Source organism: Mus caroli, chromosome 10 (genome assembly GCF_900094665.2).
Source record: "Mus caroli chromosome 10, CAROLI_EIJ_v1.1, whole genome shotgun sequence".
Classification (NCBI taxonomy): Eukaryota; Metazoa; Chordata; class Mammalia; order Rodentia; family Muridae; genus Mus; species Mus caroli.
This window is the reverse complement of record NC_034579.1, coordinates 25,315,339-25,335,616: the sequence shown is the minus strand read 5'-3', so window position 1 is coordinate 25,335,616 and position 20,278 is coordinate 25,315,339. Positions and strand designations below refer to the sequence as shown.

The 20,278-nt window shown below is 37.0% G+C and overlaps 1 protein-coding gene across 1 annotated transcript in view; it reads left to right on the top strand.

Annotated features, from left to right (window-relative positions):
- Positions 1-15,942, top strand: part of Rspo3 (R-spondin 3) — an 84,679-nt gene extending 68,737 nt beyond the window's left edge. Inside the window, exon 5 of the mRNA XM_021174776.2 lies at positions 14,572-15,942. Coding sequence (XP_021030435.1) covers positions 14,572-14,771 — 200 coding nt within the window. The 3' untranslated portion in view covers positions 14,772-15,942. The remainder of the gene's footprint in view (positions 1-14,571) is intronic.
- The last annotated feature ends 4,336 nt before the right edge of the window (positions 15,943-20,278 follow it).

Sequence of the window (20,278 nt, the reverse complement as noted above, 5' to 3'; positions counted from 1 at the left end):
CTCTCACACACACACACACACACACACATACACACACACACACACAGAGGACATGTGCATATAAGTCCATTTGGAGATACTCATTAATATTTTGAAAAGATTAGGTCCAAATTGAAATTTCTTCAATTGCAAGTATATTTTTCTTGTTTTTTATTTTATGAAAATGTTAGAGCTTAGCTGCTGCTTACTGGCACAATATTGGTAAGAATGTTATGAGAGTAACCAGAAACTTTTTCACTGAATTTCAGACATGCTTTATAAGTTGGAACACATGCCTGATACCACTGATAAGGCCAACAACCCATGTGTCCAAGGGGAGCGCTTATTACTATTATTATGCTAAATGGAAAGAACATTAAATCAACTCCTCCTGGCTTATTCTATACCCATAGGTTAGTGCATCTCTCAACCTTCATTTGGGAAGCTTCATTTTTTCAGTAAATGGCTGTTGACATAGAGACCAACAACTGGTCGAGGTGCAAAGAATAGGAGACTCCAGCATATTCAGCCCCCAAAGAGATATCTGTATTACACTCACTCCTTCCAAGACTCAGGGATTACCACTTAAGGGAGTGAGAGAAAGGTTCTAAGAGTCAGAGACAATAGACAACTACAGAGACACAGCATTTCCTGGGCAGAGCAGGGCTGATGCAAATATGACTCACAGTAGTTTTGACAGCCTATATCAGACATGCATAGGACATGCACAAGATCAAGCCAAAGTGCCATCATGGGGGAGGGAAGAAGTAACAAAATCCTACCCTTAAACTGAAGAACTATTAGCAATGATGGTTTCTGAAACAGGGAAAATCAATGAATTTTATTTGTTGGGGTTTTTGTTTTGTTTTGTTTTTTGTTTTTGTTTTTCAGGAAATCAGCTCTTGAGAGGCTACCAATACTCCATAAAATGACCTTAGACCAATGTATATCCTAGCAGGACTAAGTGGACTCAATGGGTTTGAAACTGAAATAGTTAAAATTGGAAGGTAGTAATCCAGTGTGGGCATTGACAGGGAAAGAGTATAATTGATCAAAATACATTCTTAAGCAATAAAACCTTCCACAAATTCCTGAATTATCAGTATTCCTATTTCAGTTTATAAATAATGTATAAAAGTTTATAGCTGTCATATAAAACAACCAAAATATTTTATGCAGAATAACTTGTTAGTGGGCTTTAATATAAATAAAGAAGTCATGAGTTTTATGAGAAAAAAAATGAATCAAAAAAGATGTAATGAATTACATTGTAATGAATTTAAAGATACCATTGACATGATGTGATTAATAAAAATAATATATACGCTTACCCAGTAGTTATGAATGTTTAAAACTCAGCATGTTATTCAAAATGTGCTATTCAAGTATGCTCCCATCAAGACATTTCAACATATAAACTAATGTGTTTGATTCAGTGCTCACGAGTTTTGTAATCAGACCTAATGTGGTAGAAGGCATTTCAAAAATAAGAATTCCTTACATTGAAAATACTAAAATAGCTAGCTTCAACTGAATATTTAGACAAATAACAAGGCAGTTTAAGAGAAATAAACCCACAAAAATATTAAATATAAAATATCTAATATAAAGTGTCATGCCCTACTCTGTTTAAAAAACTATTATATAGCAAGTTTCGTTTTACATTGAAAATTAGCACATTTTTAAAACATTGCAGATACTTTGAATTTTTTTAAAAACTGGGTAGTTTCTCCAGTTTTCACTTTTAATTCATTTAATACTGATTACAACAAAAAGATGTAATACTAGGAAATATACAGTGTCATAAAGTTTCCTGAGGGCATATGCAAGTAGGGAGTACAGACTTGGGATCAGAGCAATAGAGTTCATGGTTATGGTTTGACTTGTCACTGTGTGAAGGGGCATAAAAAATTTGTCAGGACATGAACCAAAATTCAAATTTCAGATTCTGACTGCTAGGTGAATAATGAATGTAAACAAAAGATAACTGGAAGAAATTTCTTAAAAGATTTTCTTAAAGGCATTGAAGAGATTGGTGAGTGGCTAAGAACTCTTATTCTTGCAGAGGACTTGAGCTCTGTTCCGACATGTAAGCCACACAGAGGTGGGTCCATGTAACTCCAGCTCCGGGGAATCTGCTGACCTCCTCTGACCTCTGCAGTCAATACACACATATATGTGTGCACGCAAGCATTCAAGCACAGAAAATAAAAAAATAAATAAATCATTACAAAAATCTTCTTAAAAACTATTAAAATAGAAGTCCTAAAAATTGTAATAACTGATGTTTATGTTTGTTTATGAAGATAGAATTATTCAAAAAGGACTGTGAAGTCTTAAAGACTCAGTAGGATTTCAGGAGCTTTTACCTGGAAGCAGGCACAGAGCATAATTCTACCTGCACCCAACACCAGGACCCCTCATCACCACCTCGTTGAACCTGGACGATCCAGAGCCAGGGCAGGGGTTCCCAGGGGGACTCTGCTCGCTGTGCTTATGCTGGTTCCATCCATGGGAATATACTTGCATTGAGATAATTCTGGTTTTGTCTGCACCCAGAGCTAATCCTGTGCCACAGTGCTTCATACCCAAATACTGCCAGAAGAGAATTGTCCTCACAGGAGTGCAGAAAAATCTATGAGCACAGGTAAGACCACCACTTCTGTCAGAAGGACCAGCCCAGAGCCCTCAGGACACAGGATCCAAGGAGCAGCCTGGGACAGGATCCTTCTGGTTTCCATCTGCATCCAGAGCTGATCCCATGCTACAGTTCTCCATACACAAATACCACCAGGGAAGAGCTGGTTGTTCAGGAGTGCAGACATAGTTGTGAGCACAGGTAAGAACACCACTTGTGCTCAAATTCCTGGCTCAACAGGGATCCTCCCAAAGCCCGCAGGACACAGGAACCAAGGACAAGAACATGAGACAGGATCCTTCTGGTTTCCGTCTGCACCCCCAAGTTCAACCTATGCCACAGCTCCCATACCCAAATTCCTAAGAGAGAGAATTGGTCTCCCAGGAGTATGACACACAGGCTTGCAGGAGGGACAAGCCACAGTCAGCTAAGACAACAAGGGCAAGAATATGAGCAACAGAAACAAGGCTACTTGGCATCATCAGAAACCACTTCTCCCAACACAGCAAATCCTGGATACGCCAACACACCAGAAAAGCAAAACTCTGTTTTAAAATCACGTCTAATGATGATGATAGAGGACTTTAAAAAGGACATAAATAACTCCTTTAAAGAAATACAGGGGAACACAGATAAACAGATAGAAGCCCTTAAAGAAGAAACATAGAAATCCCTTAAAGAATTATAGGAAAACACAACCAAACAGGGTAAGGAATTGAACAAAACCTTCCAGGATCTAAAAATGGAAATAGAAATAATAAAGAAATCACAAAGGTAGACAATTGTGGATAGAAAATGTAGTAAAGAGATCAGGAGTCATACATGCAAGCATCACAAAAAGAATACAGAGACAGAAGAGAGAATCTCAGGTGCAGAAGATACCATACAACATTGCAAGATAATGCAAAAAGCTCCTAACCCAAAACATCCAGGAAATTCAGGACACAATGAGAAGACCAAACCTAAGGAAAATAGGTATAGAAGAGAGTGAAGATTCCCAATTTAAAGGGCCAGTAAATATCTTCAATAAAATTATAGAAGAAAACTTACCCAACCTAAAGAAAGAGGTGCCCATGAGCATACAAAAAACTTACAGAACCTCAAATATATTGGGCCAGAAAAGAAACTCCTCCCATCACATAATAGTCAAAACAACAATTGCACAAAACAAAGAAAGAATATTAAAAGCAGTAAGGGAGAAAGGTCAAGTAACATTTAAGGCCAGACCTATCAGAATTACATGAGACTTCTCACCAGATATTATGAAATCTAGAAGATCCTGGGCAGATGTTAAACAGACTCTAAGATAACACAAATACCCAGCAAAACTCTCAATTACCATAGATGGAAAAACCAAGATATTCCATGACAAAAACAAATTTACACAATATCTTTCCACAAATCCATCCCTACAAAGGATAATAGATGGAAAACCCAACACAAGGAGGGAAACTACACCCTAAAAAAAAAGCAAGAAAGTAATCTTCTTTTAACAAACCCAAAAGAAGATAGCCACACAAACAAATAACATCAATAATAATGTAAAGCAACAATCACTATTCCTTACTATCTCTTAACATCAATGGACTCAGTTACCCAATAAAAAGACACAGAATAACAGACTAGATATGTAAATAGGACCCAGCATTTTGCTGCATACAGGAAACCCACCTCAGTGTCAAAGACAGACACTACCTCAGAGTAAGCAGCTGGAAAACAATTTTCCAAGCAAGTGGTCCCAGGAAACAAGCTTGAGTAGGCATTCTAATATTGAATAAAATCAATTTTCAACCAAAAGATATCAAAAAGGATAAGGAAGGGCACTTCATACTCATCAAAGGAAAAGTCTACCAAGAACAACTCTCAGTTCTGAAGATCTATGCTCCAAATTCAAGGCCACCCACATTCATGAAAGAAACTTTACTAGAGCTCAAAGCACACATTGCACCTCACACAATAATAGTGGGAGAATTCAATACCCCACTCTCATCAATGGACATATCATGGAAACACAAACCAAACAGAGAGCCACTGAAACTATTAGAAGTTATGGACAAAATGGATTTGACAGATATATCTAGAACATTTCATCCTAAAACAAAAGAATATACCTTCTTCTCAGTACCTCATGATACCTTCTGCAAAAATTGACCATATAATTGGTCACAAAATAGGCCTCAACAGATGCAAGAAGATTGAAATAATCCCATGCATCTTATCAGAACACCATGGACTAAGGCTGGTCATTAATAGCAACAAAAACAACAGAAAGCCCACATACACATTGAAGCTGAAAAACCTAGTCTGTGATTACTTGGTCAAGGAATAAATAAAAAATAATTTAAAGACTTTAGACTTCGCCCCATCTTAGAATTGGGAACAAAACACCCATGGAAGGAGTTACAGAGACAAAGTTTGGAGCTAAGACAAAAGAATGGACCATCCAGAGACTTCCACACCCGGGGATGCATCCCATAATCAGCCACCAAACGCAGACACTATTGCATAATCCAGCAAGATTTTACTGACAGGGCCCTGATATAGCTGTCTCTTGTGAGGCTATTCCAGTGCCTGGCAAACACAGAAGTGGATGCTCACTGTCAGCTATTGGATGGAACACAGGGTCCCCAATGGAGGAGCTAGAGAAAGTGCCCAAGGAGCTGAAGGGGGGGTCTATAACCCTATAGGTGGAACAACAATATGAACTAACCAGTACCCTGAGAGCTCGTGTCTCTAGTTGCATATGTAGCAGAAGATGGCCTAGTAGGCCATCGTTGGAAAGAGAGGCCCCTTGGTCTTGCAAACTGTATATGCCCCAGTACAGGGGAACACCAGGGCCAAGAAGTGGGAGTGGGTGGGTAGGGGAGCAGGGTTGGGGGAGGGTATAGGGGACTTTCAGGATAGCATTTGAAATGTAAATGAAGAAAATACATAATAAAAAATTGGAAAAAAAAGGAAATGAATGCACTCGATACCGAAACTTATGGGACACAATGACACAGTGCTAAGAAGAAAACTCATAGCTCTGAGTGGCTCCAAAAAGAAACTGGAGACAGCATACACTAGCAGCTTAACACTACACCTGAAAGCTCTAGAACAGATATAAGCAAATACACCCAAGAGGAGTAGATGGTACTAAATAATCAAACTCAGGGCTGAAACCAACCAAGTAGAAAGAAAGGGAACTATGCAAAGAATCAACAAAACCAGGAGTTGTTTTTTTGAGAAAATCAACAATATTAAACCCTTAGCCAGACTAACCAGAGTGCAGAGAGACAGTATCCCAATTAATAAAATCAGAAACAAAAGGGATATAACAACAGACACTACGAAAATTCAAGAAATCATCTGATCCTACTACGAAAGCTTATATTCAACAAAACTGGAGAATCTGGGCGAAATGGACAATTTCCTAGACAGATACCAAATACCTAATTAAATCATGATCAGGTAAACCAATTAATCCCATAACCCCTAAAGAAATAGAAGTAGTCATTAAATGTCTTCCAAAAAAAAAAAGAAAGAAAGAAGGAAGGAAAGGAAAGGAAAGGAAAGGAAAGGAAAGGAAAGGAAAGGAAAGGAAAGGAAAGGAAAAAGGAAAGGAAAAAGGAAAAAGGAAAGGAAAAAGGAAAAAGGAAAGGAAAGGAAAGGAAAAAGGAAAGGAAAGGAAAGGAAAGGAAAAAGGAAAGGAAAGGAAAAAGGAAAGGAAANAAAGGAAAGGAAAGGAAAAAGGAAAGGAAAGGAAAAAGGAAAGGAAAAGAAAAAGGAAAGGAAAGGAAAAAGGAAAGGAAAAGAAAAGAAAAGAAAAGAAAAGAAAAGAAAAGAAAAGAAAAGAAAAGAAAAAGGATGGGTTTAGTGCAGAATTCCATCAGAACTTCAAAGAAGACCTAATACCAATACTCTTCAAACCATTTCTCAAAACAGAAGGAACACTAACGACAGTTACACCGCATATTTTCCATTTGAGATGGAACAGCTATCTCTCGAATCAATAACTTGTCACAATTTCTTCTCACAGAGGACTTCCTAAGAGATTTTTTCTACTTCTATCATGTTTAATATCCTAAATAGATTTTTAAAACTGGTTAAGTTCATATTACTTTTAGCTTCAGAAGATATCATGGATATTTAAGAGGCATTGCTTGATGTTTCAACTAGGCTAAGCTCTATCTGTCTCTGACCACCAACTATATAGGTACAAGTGTTCCCAGTTTTATGTGGAGGCTACGGAGTGCCATTCATTCAGACCAGCAGTCATCTTTGTGTCTAGAACATCTTTGTGCCTTGTGTATCATGTATACTCATTTAAATAGTCATCTCAGTTACATGGTCTCTCATTGTATCGCACTGTTGATGTTTCAGTAACCTGAGTATAGTAGCTCATCACCTTATCCCAGTCCTTAGACCTCACCATGTCACAAGAACAGGGATGGATACAGAAAATAAGCAATTATGAAAGACAGAATAAGACACATCAACATAACTTTTATTGCAATATGTTATTATAGTTGTTTTTTTACTAATATTTATCTTTTATTGTTAATCTCCTAACATGCCTAGTATATAAACTAAACTTTATCATGGAAAAATATGTGGAGTTAAGCTCATATAGGGAGTAAAGGCAGTGGCAACTGTGTTTTGTGATCACTCATTTTTCTCATTTTCAAAAAGTTAAAAAGCTTGCAGGCACAACATTTTTAACTACATATGTATGTGGTCATAGAATGGCTCCTTGAATTTTGGTGATCATTACTGTTTTAAATATGTTGCCTGAAATTTGAAAAAAAAAAATAATTGTGTTAGGGATGCACATGACAGATGAGCACTCTGCGCCTGAGCTCCCAGCTCCCTTTTTATGTTTTAGTTTGAAGCAAGGTCTCACTAAGTTGCCCAGGCTTACCTTGAACTTGACTGAGATCCTTCTTCAGCCTCCTAAGTGGCACTTCAGGCTTGCACCTCCAGAATTGCACCCAGTCTCTGCAATCATCACTGAAAACCAAGGGCACCTACATAAGAAACTTAAGTAAAGTAGCCAAGCTTGGGGAAAGGGTAGAATGCAAGGACGGTGCCCTAATGAGGTCACGAGGCCAGATAACTTAACATGAGTCTAAGGTAAGGCAAAGGATTCTAGAAATTGTGATGCCGGTTAACAAGTATATGGGATGAGAAGACATTATTGGGGTGCGGAATACAGAGATTAGCAGGAAGAGGAGTTCAAGGCCAGCCAAGTGGGTGAGGAAGCAAGCAGGGACAAGTCACAAAGGACAAGAACCCCGAGGGCTGCCTTAGGAATCTTGAGTTTCTCTGCTTCCACCTCCAACCAAGCTAATGTCTTACCTTAAACGTTTTCATTCTTCTGAATTCTGAAAAGAGAATAATGAGAATAGGCAGCTCCTCTTAAAATCTGCTTTTCCATTTGAGGGTAAAACACAATGTAAGTCTTACCAGACCCCATTGATCAGACAGCTGATGCTGCAAACATGACTTCAGGAGACTATACCTAAAAAACAGTATGTAGTAAGATGCATACTAATATGTCAAATTAACTTTGGCTAATTAATCTAAAAACCCCTACAAGTCCAGTGGAAAAGGAACAAAACTGATTTGTCTACAATCTGACAATAACTTGAATAGCTTTAAATTTCAAGTTGAAGATATTAAGTGTCTGCCTAATTTGTCTATAAAAGGTATCTAGTCTCTTACTTTTTTTTTTTTTTACTGTATTTCTTAAAATTGCAGTAGAGGCAATAAGCAGATCTATTTTAGTAAAAACAAACAAGCAAAAGAGGACAAAAGGCTTGAATATGTTCCTCAAATCAGCTCTACTGGGTAATAATATAGCTGAGGACATTTGGTCTTGATGGATTTCAGCTGTGTTCTTCAATGCTGGGTTAGGCCGTCCTGTGTTTATACAGCCTAGAGGTCAAAGGCCTTTTAAGTATGTATCTACACAACATATCATAATTGCTGCATAAAAATACTTGTACAGTAGCAGACACCATCCCTTGCAACCTTCCTCTAGTGACATAGTAACTAAAACTAATGAAAGTTGTAATTTGCATCTTTTGTGCATAAAAACATGACCAAACTTAGATTCACAAATCAGATTAACTCCCTTTTAACATATAAAGCCACGGGCTACTGGGCTACTATGGGTTGAATTCCACGAAAGGCCTAGTGAGTAAATTGTATCTTTTTGAAGGGCTATTTCACTACTTGGTTGGAGTCACAGAATTGGTGTTTCTATCTCAGTCTAGAATGGAAAAGTCTATTTCACTTTTAGATTTTACTAAAATGTTTAGCCTAGCTTTTCTTGAAACAAAGGGAACTACTTAAAGCTCCTTAGCTCCTCCTAATGGAATTTTGGAGAACTTCACAAATAAACCCTTTAACTATTTCTAAGTGGTAAACAAAACAAAACAAAACAAACCCTGGCATTTATAATCTAAGTAATTGTTGGCACTCATAATTCCAGGAAAGGTACTTCTCATTCATATTCACACTGTGATTAAACGAGTATTGAATGTATTCTAAGGCTTATGTTTTCACATAGAATTTTAATGTATAATACACAATGTGTAACATGGAATGTAGGAGGAGAAAACAATCCAAGATATATTCTGCTCTGAGTTCTAAAAGTTTATTCATTCTTTGGTCATAGCTGGATTTGGACATGTTTTAAAGACATGGTTTGCAACTAATTTTCATCTCAGTTCCTGCTCTATATATACCTAATTTAAAAACTTTCCTTACAAATTACAAGGATAAATAAGCCATTGTGAATTTTACATCCGTTATGAAAAATGTGTTATTAGTAACCATGTGATCTCAACTAAATTTTAATTGCATATATTTAAGAAAATTGGCTTCTTTTATTTCTCTACAAATACAGTTTTCAGGTGTGACAGATATCAAAATAAACTCAAAAGGTTGCATATGTATGTTTGCATATATATGATATACATCATAAATAATTTATAACATATGATTGTATATACATTTATATGCATAATTATTTTTCAATAATTACATATGTATACGATTATGTATTTAAGACACAGATACATATATATATGTGTGGGTGTGTGGGTGTGTGTGTAACATATGTAACAGCAGCAAAGAAAATGATCCTGTCAATGTGAGAGTGGCAAAGGACATAAAAATAGAAAGTGATTTGAGGCAGGGTAGCTGGGAGGGGCTGGAGGGAGCAAAGGGAGGGAAGAAGAGATGTAATTCTATTTCAAATAAAAACATTGGGAATAAAAGAAAATACTTAAAGAAGAACGAAGGAGAGGGAAAGGAAAGAAGGAAGGGAGGGAGGAAGGAAGGAGAGAAGGGAGGGAGGAGGAGAAAAATAAAGTCCAACTGTACTTGCTAACTCCACTCTTTATAAAATCCCAGTCTTAGTCTCCAGACACTGTGTGTAATAACTTGCATTTTAAAATGTCATCAATATTTAGAACCAGATCTATAGAAGAGTCTAGATAGTGTTTATGCAAAAGGCTATATATTGTTTTTCATTAGTAGAAAATAATTTCACAATCTCAACATTATCTATCATATATTCACATTTGTGATGCTAATTTTTATAGTCCTTAATTCATGTGTGGCATCATTGTCTGCATAGAGATTCCAGTTACCCTTTGGAAAGTTAGTCTCGTAAGGGAGGGCATAAGGAGATGAATATGTTTGTGTGGTTTGTGTGCGGGTGGGAAACTGACAAAAATTAAAAGCATAAAACTTTAAGACTTAATTGTAAATACCAGCTGAACTCCCTTTGTGGATTTGCTACAGATAACATGATTCTGGAAACTGAAATGTCACATATTAAAATATGTGGTTGCTGGTTTCTTTCTTTTTTCCCCCCATCAAAACTTAGCACACAAATCTCTAAACTCTGCCATATTCTGGGATTCTGATAGTTGTCCTTCCAGAGTTTTCAGTAACACTGACACTTCAGGGCAAATTCCAAATGTGGCAGTTGAATCCAGCACTCCTCAGTAACTTCCTATATATAGTCTCTGATGAAACTACCATTGCCTACCCTGACATCTTCTTTCATCAGCCTGGCAAACTGTCCTTCTTTTAGGTTTAACTTAAAAGTGATCTGTGGAATTATTTTAAGTCTCTCTTAGAGGAGGCCTATGCTTCCTGTATGTTCCCTGTGCGAGCCTGTGGTTGCCTCCACCTCAGCTAGGCATGTGACCACAGTTGTCATGCTCCTCCCTATGTCTCACATGTTGGCTCAGGTTAGAGCATTAGGTGAAAACCAACAACATATTGATGCTGTAGAATCACAATATTAGCTTTTGTTTACCACATGACTGCCATGTCAGGCACCATGCTAAGTGTTCTACAAACATCTTACTCAACCTTTGATAAGTTTAGCAAACAGAAAGAACTGTTTGTATTTGAAGTATCAGTTAATCCCGAGGCTTATCAAAAACTTGCAAAAGGTTACGCAACTCCTTGTATTAGAGAAAGAATCTGAACAGTGTTCTCTGACACTAAGGATGGTATCTAAAACTGAACAGCAAGTGGCTCTCTACAAGACTATGACTATGTTGGTCTATTTTCTGCTTTTCTAAAAGACTCTCACAGACTATGTTATAAACAATAGAAGCTTACTTATCACATGGATCTGGAGACCAGAAATCTAAGAATGCTGTACTGCTCTTTCATGATGATTCCCCAACTCCAACTACATGGTTAATGTTAGAAAAGTGTGTGTGTGTGTGTGAGTGTGTGTGTGTGTGTGTGTGTGTGTGTGTGTGTGTGTGTGNGTGTGTGTGTGTGTGTGTGTGTGTGTGTGTGTGTGTGTGTGTGTGTGGCAGAAAGAAGAAATGGGGGCAAACTTGTTCTTGTTATCAGGAATCCATCCCTACAATAACCCATTGCCATGAGAACAATATTAATCTATTTGCAAGGGTAGATTTCCTTCAATGCAGTCACCCTTTCCAAACCCCTTCAAAACTATGGTTACCATGGCAATTAAATTTTAACATGAGTTCTAAAGAGGACACTCAAACCTTAGCAGGTTCAGATTGCACTCAATTACCTATAGGGGAATTTCTCTTTGATTATTTCCTCTCAAACTTACTTCATATAGCTAGAACACAGTGGGAAATGAATGTTCTTTTAATCATTAGAATCTGTCTCAATCCAGTCAGGTCCACCTACACATAATCATGAGTACCATACACATGTATATGCAGTGAAGGGTAACACACACACACATACACACACACACACACACTCTCTCTCTCTCTCTCTCTCTCTCTCTCTCTCTCTCTCTCTCTCTCACACACACACACACAGAGAGAGAGAGAGAGCAGATTATTTTAATTGAAATACTCAGTTTGCAAAATTGCAAAAGAGTCACAAAATAAATATTAACCACATCAATGAAAACTCACCAAGTTACTACAATAAAAACAGAAGTCCCTTTAATGAAAACCTTACAAAATTATCCCAAAATGCACGTGATTTTTTAATGGACTGCAGCCACTCTGGGCATGACTATTTTATTTCTTGGACAAGAGTAATAATGTGTTATTTGTGCCGAAAAATAGTGAACATTTCCAACTACTAACACATGGCCTGTGAGGAAAAGAATAATCCCATTTTTTTCCTCTTGCACAGTAACCCTCCAGTGAACAGCAACCATGCACAGTGTGCTAGTTTCCTGTTGCTTTAGCTGAGCCTCCCTTTTCACTTAGTGTCCAGAGTATATAGCTATTTAATGGCTAATAAAGTCATAATACTAAACTTCAAGATACTTCCCAGAATGATTCTGACTGTCTTAAGAAATATTCATATCAGTTTGTTAATAAACAGAAATAGCTTGGAAGATGAGTTGGTTGTGACAAGTGACCAAAAGAACATTTACATCAAACCATAACTGAAAAAGAAACAATACATTTCTTATGTTTCTAAAAAATTATGGCTAGGATCACAGCTGTAATATGTTGGGTCATCATCAAGAGAACAATGTCAAACACTGAACTTCTGGGCAATTTTCTTTGAAATAATATTTTTAGGTCAATAATTCCTGTAAAACTTTGGAATGATTTTTGTTGACTAGTTTTAGAATTGAACTCAAATACCCTAAAACTAGAGATACTATGTCATCCATTGCTTGCAAGTACCACCTGAGAAGGAAGAACAGTGTGTGGGGAAACTAGCATTGCCTAGGACTATGAAGTGTTATGCAGCTAAAATTATGCTGCATGATCAGAAAGGTAAATTTGCTCGTCAGGGTTGCTTGTTTGTTTGTTTGTTTGTTTGTCTGTTTAGTTTCTTTACTCAAGGCAGCTCTACCAATATGTCATTAAAACCAACAAGAAGTCCCGGGATCTATCTTTAGAAATCTTAGCAACACAATACTCCTTAATGGAAATAGAAAAATGAACTCAGCAAATCAGTGGATAAGTAATTGAGTTTAGAAGTCATAGCCGGCTGCTTTTGTCCAACTCCATGTCCCTCGAATAACTTAGCAATCTGATACTTGTTTCAGCCTCCTCGAGTCTCTCATTTTTTACTAATTGTCCTACTAGTGCTCAACATGAACTTTGTTAAACTCAACCAGTAAAATTTTCTGAAGCAATTTTCTGAAGGTTTTATAAATACTCATGACAAAGCTATTCATGGCATCAAGCCATTAATCTGAGGAGACTGAGGTGTCTCTAGTATACATATCAAGTATTAATAACACTGTGATTCCCTAGGATTCTGTAACCAGAGCACCAGGAGAGAGGCCAAACCACCAAATTCAATATTTGCAGTCTGTTGCAGGACATACAAATATTTTGGTTCTATCACACAAATAATTTTTCTGAAGTACTTTCATCCATAATGCCTCAGTGTAGACAGACAGATTTCAAAGTTTGCATGGCTCAGAGTGTGGGGTATAAATGTTTAATTAAGAATTGTCACATCAAAGACTAGTTGGTTCCAAGTTTTAATTTATAATGAATTGATCTGAGTATAAATAATTTCTTATTGTTATATATGTGATCTTACTAAAACCATAGCCTTCAAAATGATACGTTTTATGAAAAAAAAAAGTTCTCCTGATTAATTTTCTATTCTTAAGGAAATAGGAAAAAAATCTATTTGATTTGGCATATTGGCAAAATACTCACCATAGTTTTCATAGTTATTCTATAAAATTGAATAAAATTTACCATTCATTCTTGCTCCATATGTGATACAGTGTGCTTACCCACATGAATACCTTTATAGACATATTGATTTCAATGGAAAAAGTAATCATCTCATAGTATGAGTCTGAGTTATGTCTGTGTTAGAAACCCAGTTTAAGGTCAAGAACCTCTATGGAATAAAGCATACATCTGAGAAATATCTGCCTGATCAATTGAAAACAAAATGTTTCTTTCCTTGTAAGTTATACTATTGGTATATTGATATATTGATAAATTATATCAACACACCCCACACATAGAGAAATTTCAATGCAAATTAATTTCGTTTTGTGCTAAAGTAAAGTGTAATTACGTTGGTATGCATTATGAACTATTATTTCTGTATTTTTTGTGCAAATCAATTCTCTTCTCTGAGGTAACATGCTAATATCACCACAGCTTGCAAATATGTAGCTGCTTTTTCTAAATTTGAGTATAAAATAATGCCTTAAATATGAACCAGATAAATTACATATCAATAGTTTTCATATGGTAAAAATATATGTAAAGTTTCTCCTTTGGTATGCATAAGCGACTATCATGTGAAGTAAATCCCTTAACTCTGTTAGTCATACAAATTCTATTGGTTTAACAAAAACAGCTGAGTGAAAAGGCTTAAAGAGCATATGTTTGTTATCTATGAGTATGATATGTAACTTGAGGGGAAAAACTGCTCCTTTTAGCATGTTAAAATAACCAAGGAGGATATAATGGAATAGGATTTTTTAAATGAGTGTCCTTTTATTTTAGGAAAAAAGGGAAGAGAGAGAAAACGAAAAAAACTCAATAAAGAAGAAAGAAAGGAAACAAGCTCCTCCTCTGACAGCAAGGGTTTGGAGTCCAGCAGTGAGACCCCAGACCAGCAGGAAAACAAAGAGAGGCAGCAGCAGCAGAAGAGAAGAGCCCGAGACAAGCAACAGAAATCGGTATCAGTCAGCACTGTACACTAGAGGGTCCTGCAAGGTTACTGTAGACTCATGATGCTGCTATCTCAACCAGATGTCCAGGACAGGTGTTCTAGCCATTAGAACCACAAATGGACAACACATCAGTTACCACTCTGTCTAAACAACATTCCTAATAGTTGCTATAGTCTTCATACAAACATAGTAAACAGCAAAGAGCCAAATGTTCAAAGAAGGGATACTTTCAGACGGTTATCTTATGTGCTTCTGTGTATTTTTAAAAGATGAGAAAATTTGTACATAATTATCAATAAGCTATAAGATATCCTCAATGTAATGACGACAGCTGGAGAAGAATCATCTTTTCTTTATAAAAAATATACTTCGAATAATTGTCTTTAAGAAGCAAAAGGTAATTCTACAACTTCAAAAATGCAGTGTCCCTCAAAACCAAGATTTGTTAGGGGAGAGAATCATGGCTCCATGTACAGGGTGGATTTGTCCCGGAGAACTAGTGAATGCTCAGAATTAGGGCCTGGCATTTTGAATCCTAGAGTTAATCATCACAGAAGCAAGTGGTTTAGGATTACTTCTGTTGCCCTCCTCTGCAAGAAGTTGAACATGCATAATAGAGTTAAATATATTGTGTGGAGTTGGAATAAGGCAAGCTGTGGAAGAAATCATAGAGCTGGAGACCATCTTGTGCTTTCCAGAACCGTGAGGGGTTTTGTCACCTGGAACAGGGCTCCAATCTATATTAGCACTGTGTGGTTGATCTTCCACTACTCCTTGGTTTATATAAGTCTGTAAACATGTACCTGTACCTTTCTTCCAAACGTAAAACCATGCTTACTAGAAGAAAATTCTAACTTTATGGAAAACAAAAGTGTAAGAAGAATGTGACATGTTTGCAAAGTTGAGTGTTTTCTTTCTTAAAGGAGGGGAAAACTATTTTATTACCTGCCTATGGGTCCACCTGGAACTAAAGGGATACTACTTTCTAACAAGGTGTATCTAGTAGGAGAGAAAGCCACCACAATAAATATATTTGTTAATAGTTTTTAAAGCTTGGTTCACTTTGTTTTCATGGGTAAGATTTAGAGACTCACAAACTAGGAAAAATTGAAATGTGCTCGATGGAAGAACCTGCATCCTACAAATTTAGAAGATAGGATTCTCAGTGTTTCTTCCATAAATCCATCATTATCTGAGCCAATAGAAGCTTACTTACAGGGTGCTAGGAGATATTTATTATTTTTCTTACTTTAATTTTTAAAAAGTATTATGGGCACATGAGCCTACCTAAAGGATCTCACTGACCTTTCCCCTTCGTTTCTTAGAGATGAGCACTTTGTTCCTCCTGCATCTTCAACATTTAGCCCTTTCTTCTCCATATTTCCTCAGTCTATCGCTCTCTATTGGGAACTGGAGTCACCCTAGCAGGAAGCCTCAGCTATCTTTCCCAGAGGACCCAGGCAGGCTTGTGCAGAAGGAAGGAATCTCTGAGTGTGCGCTACAAACTCTCATGACCCACTTAGCCTTCTGCAACAACAGGAGGTGTGCCGCCACTCTGGCTACCATGGTTCCAGCCCTCTCAAGTTCACCGCCTCCTGAAGAAACTGCACTGAATCTGCCTTCTACCTGTCTGTCTCTGGACATCTTTTCTTCACCAACTGTACTGCTCACATGGGCCACTTGGCTTAAATGGTTTTCCACTTCTCTTTTAAGACATAAAAGTTTGAAATAGTGTATACCTGTTTCTTATTCTGGTATTTCTTTTCTCATCTGTGAGTCATAAGCTTTCCAGTCAACTGGAACCTTCTATTTAGAAGAGTTCTCATTCAAGCTTCATGTAAAACTTATGTTACCCAAGGGAATCAAACCTTACTCTACAGAATTATGTTAAGTGGAAATATGTCTCCATTTAAGAACTATTAGGTATATCAAACAGCATATCCTTCTGTTTTGGTGTTATTTTGTTGAGTATGGGTCACCAACATATTTTTATATATACTTTTCTTCATCAATATCTTCATTCTTCCACCAACATTTCCTGGTAAGGTCTAGAAAAAGACTACAATCCACCAAGACAGAGCAAACAAAGAAGAATTATTGTCATGTTTTCCTATTTGGCCCTCTATACTACAAAACATTTACATCTTTCATTCAAAATTTAAATATATTAAGTACAACAGAAAACAAATTACAACTAACATTAATCATATTCTGTAGAATATACATGATAATAACTTCTATTAAAATTTCAATCTATCTGGGTAGATCCTTAAGAATAAGATATCATATAATACTCAAATAAGCAGCCCTCCTTGGTCAAGGTCTCACCACTGACTTACAGAAAACTTCTTGAACTCACCCTAAAAGGCATTCCTGATAGTAATAAACGTTCATAAAATTCTTGATACAGAAATATAATTCAAAGAGTAGAACATCACATATCTGTCAGTATCTACTTCATACACCTATCCTACTTTCCTAATTCTACCTATAAAACTCCAAAGTTTAGCTTTATAGCTGTTCTATAGCCTGAGCAGTTGTCCTTGTAGATCTGCACTCAATTTCACACTCACACACAAAAATGGTATCTATGAGTCAGATAGGTAAATCAACTTTATTTCTTGATTAACATACAGAATCTCACCAAGTAAACTGTATAATGATTTCAAGATATAAATATAAATTTAAGAATTGTGAAAGCAGACCAGTAGCCACCCAAGGATGAATACCAATTTGTCTTTGATCTTTAAAGCAAGAAATGATTTTTCTAGACAATATGTACACTTTATTAGTAGTCACATAGATATTTCATATCTTTTGGAGATGTGTTTCAATAGCAAAATGATTGAATAAATTTTTTCTTAGTACTGTAAATGTTTTTAAGCATATTAAGGGGGAAAGAATTCTTTCTCAGGAAAATTCATTATGAGGGGTAACATCTCCCATGCTAAAGGAGTATGTGTGAAATTCATCTTCCACTAAAAAGTTAATTAAAGCCATTGGTCAGATCAATTGAGAAATCCCATTTTAATTCTTTTCTAGCATATATTAGCTGTGCACCATAAACAGATTCCTAAAATGCCCATAAATTTTCACATGTGTATGTAAGGTATCTTGATCATATTCACATTCCATTACCTGTTCTTGTCCACATCCTACTCTTGGTGATATCCCACTAATAATCCTCCTCCTCCTCCTCCTCCTCCTCCTCCTCCTCCTCNCTCCTCCTCCTCCTCCTCCTCCTCCTCCTCCTTCTCCTCCTTCTCTTCTTCTTCTTCCTTGGAACTGAGTCCCGTTTTACTCTTATGTCCTTCTGGTTTGTTCTGGTTTGGTTTCTTTTATTTGTTTTGTGACTCACTAAATTTTGTTATGGTTACTCACAGCAGCTTGGGTGAGGGCTGGTTTAAAGGTACATGGACATCTTGGCCACTAGCTGCACCATTACAGAAATCTTAACTTCTTGCCCCCATTAACGGTTATAAATCTGATCTCCCCTTCCCCAGTGACATGTTATTGGTGAAACTAATCTCATGCAGATCTCATGCAGACAATCACAACTGCTATGAATTCCCCATTACCTAGAATTTAGTTCTCCATAGCCCTGACCCTTCATTCAGCTCCTGAACTCTACCTACACTTCTTTCATGATATGCTATGAACTCCAAAGAGAGTGACAAAATAAATGTCCCATCTATCATTAAGCCTTCAATAGTAACTCAGAAAAAAAAATCCCATAAACAATGACACCAGGGTTCTGTCTGCACCAGTAGCTGATCCTATGCCTAGGAAACAGCTGGTCTCCCCAGAAGTGTGAACACTCCTGTGAACACAGGTAAGACCACCACTTCTGCTCTGAGGGACCAGCCCCAGAGACCTAAGAACACAGGAACTAAGGAGCAGCCTGGGACAGTTTACATCTGCACCTTAAGCTAATCCTGTGACACAGTGCCCAGAGCTGATCCTGTGCCACACTGCTTCATACATAAATACCATTGGGAGAGAGCTGAATTCCCAGGAATAACGGCACACCTGTGAGCACAGGTAAGACTACCACTTCTGCTCAAATTCCTGGCCCAAGAGGGACTCACCCAGAGCCAACAGAATGCAAGAACCCGAGACAGGATCCTTCTGGTTTCCGTCTGCACTCCCAAACTCAACCTGTGCCAAAGCTCCCATAACCAAATTCCTAACAGAGAATTGGTCTCCCAAGAGTACTGACACAGGCTTGCAGGAGGGACAAGCCACAGTCAGCTAAGACAGCAAGACCAGCTAACACCAGAGATAACCTGGTGGAAAGAGGTAAGGGCAAGAACATGAGCAACAGAAACCAAGGCTACTTAGCATCATCAGAAACCACTTCTCCCAACACAGCATGTCCTGGATACCCCAACATACCAGAAAAGTAAAACTCTGATTTAAAATCACATCTCGTGACTATGATAGAGGACTTTAAGAAGGATATAAATAACTCCCTTAAAGAAATACAGGTGAACACAGATAAAATCCCTTAAAGAATTACAGGAAAACACAACCAAACAGGGGAAGGAATTGAACAAAACCTTCCAGGATCTAAAAATGGAAATAGAAATAATAAAGAAATCACAAAAGTAGACAATTGTGGATAGAAAATCTAGGGAAGAGATCAAAAGTCATATATGTAAGCATCACAAAAAGAATACAAGAGACAGAAGAGAGAATCTCAGGTGCAGAAGATACCATAGAACATTGCAAGATAATGCAAAAAGCTCCTAACCCAAAACATCCAGGAAATTCAGGATACAATGAGAAGACCAGATCTAAGGAAAATAGGTATAGAAGAGAGTGACGATTCCCAATTTAAAGGGCCAGTAAATATCTTCAACAAAATTATAGAAGAAAACTTCCTCGACCTAAAGAAATAGGTGCCCATGAGCATACAAGAAGCTTACAGAACCTCAAATATATTGGGCCAGAAAAGAAACTCCTCCCATCACATAATAGTCAAAACAACAATTGCACAAAACAAAGAAAGAATATTAAAAGCAGTAAGGGGGAAAGGTCAAGTAACATTTAAGGCCAGACCTATCAGAAATACATGAGACTTCTCACCAGATATTATGAAATCTAGAAGATCCTGGGCAGATGTTAAACAGACTCTAAGATAACACAAATACCCAGCAAAACTCTCAATTACCATAGATGGAGAAATCAAGATATTTCATGACAAAAACAAATTAACACAATATCTTTCCACAAGTCCAGCCCTACAAAGGATAATAGATGGAAAAACCAACACAAGGAGGGAAACTACACCCTAAAAAAGCAAGAAAGTAATCTTCTTTTAACAAACCCAAAAGAAGATAGCCACACAAACAAACAAACAAACAAAAAAACATCAAAAATAACAGGAAGCAACAATCACTATTCCTTACTATCACTTAGCATCAATAGACTAAATTCTCCAATAAAAATAAATAGTATAACAAACTAGATATATAAATAGGACCCAGCATTTTGCTGCATACAGGAAATCCACCTCAGTGTCAAAGACAGATACT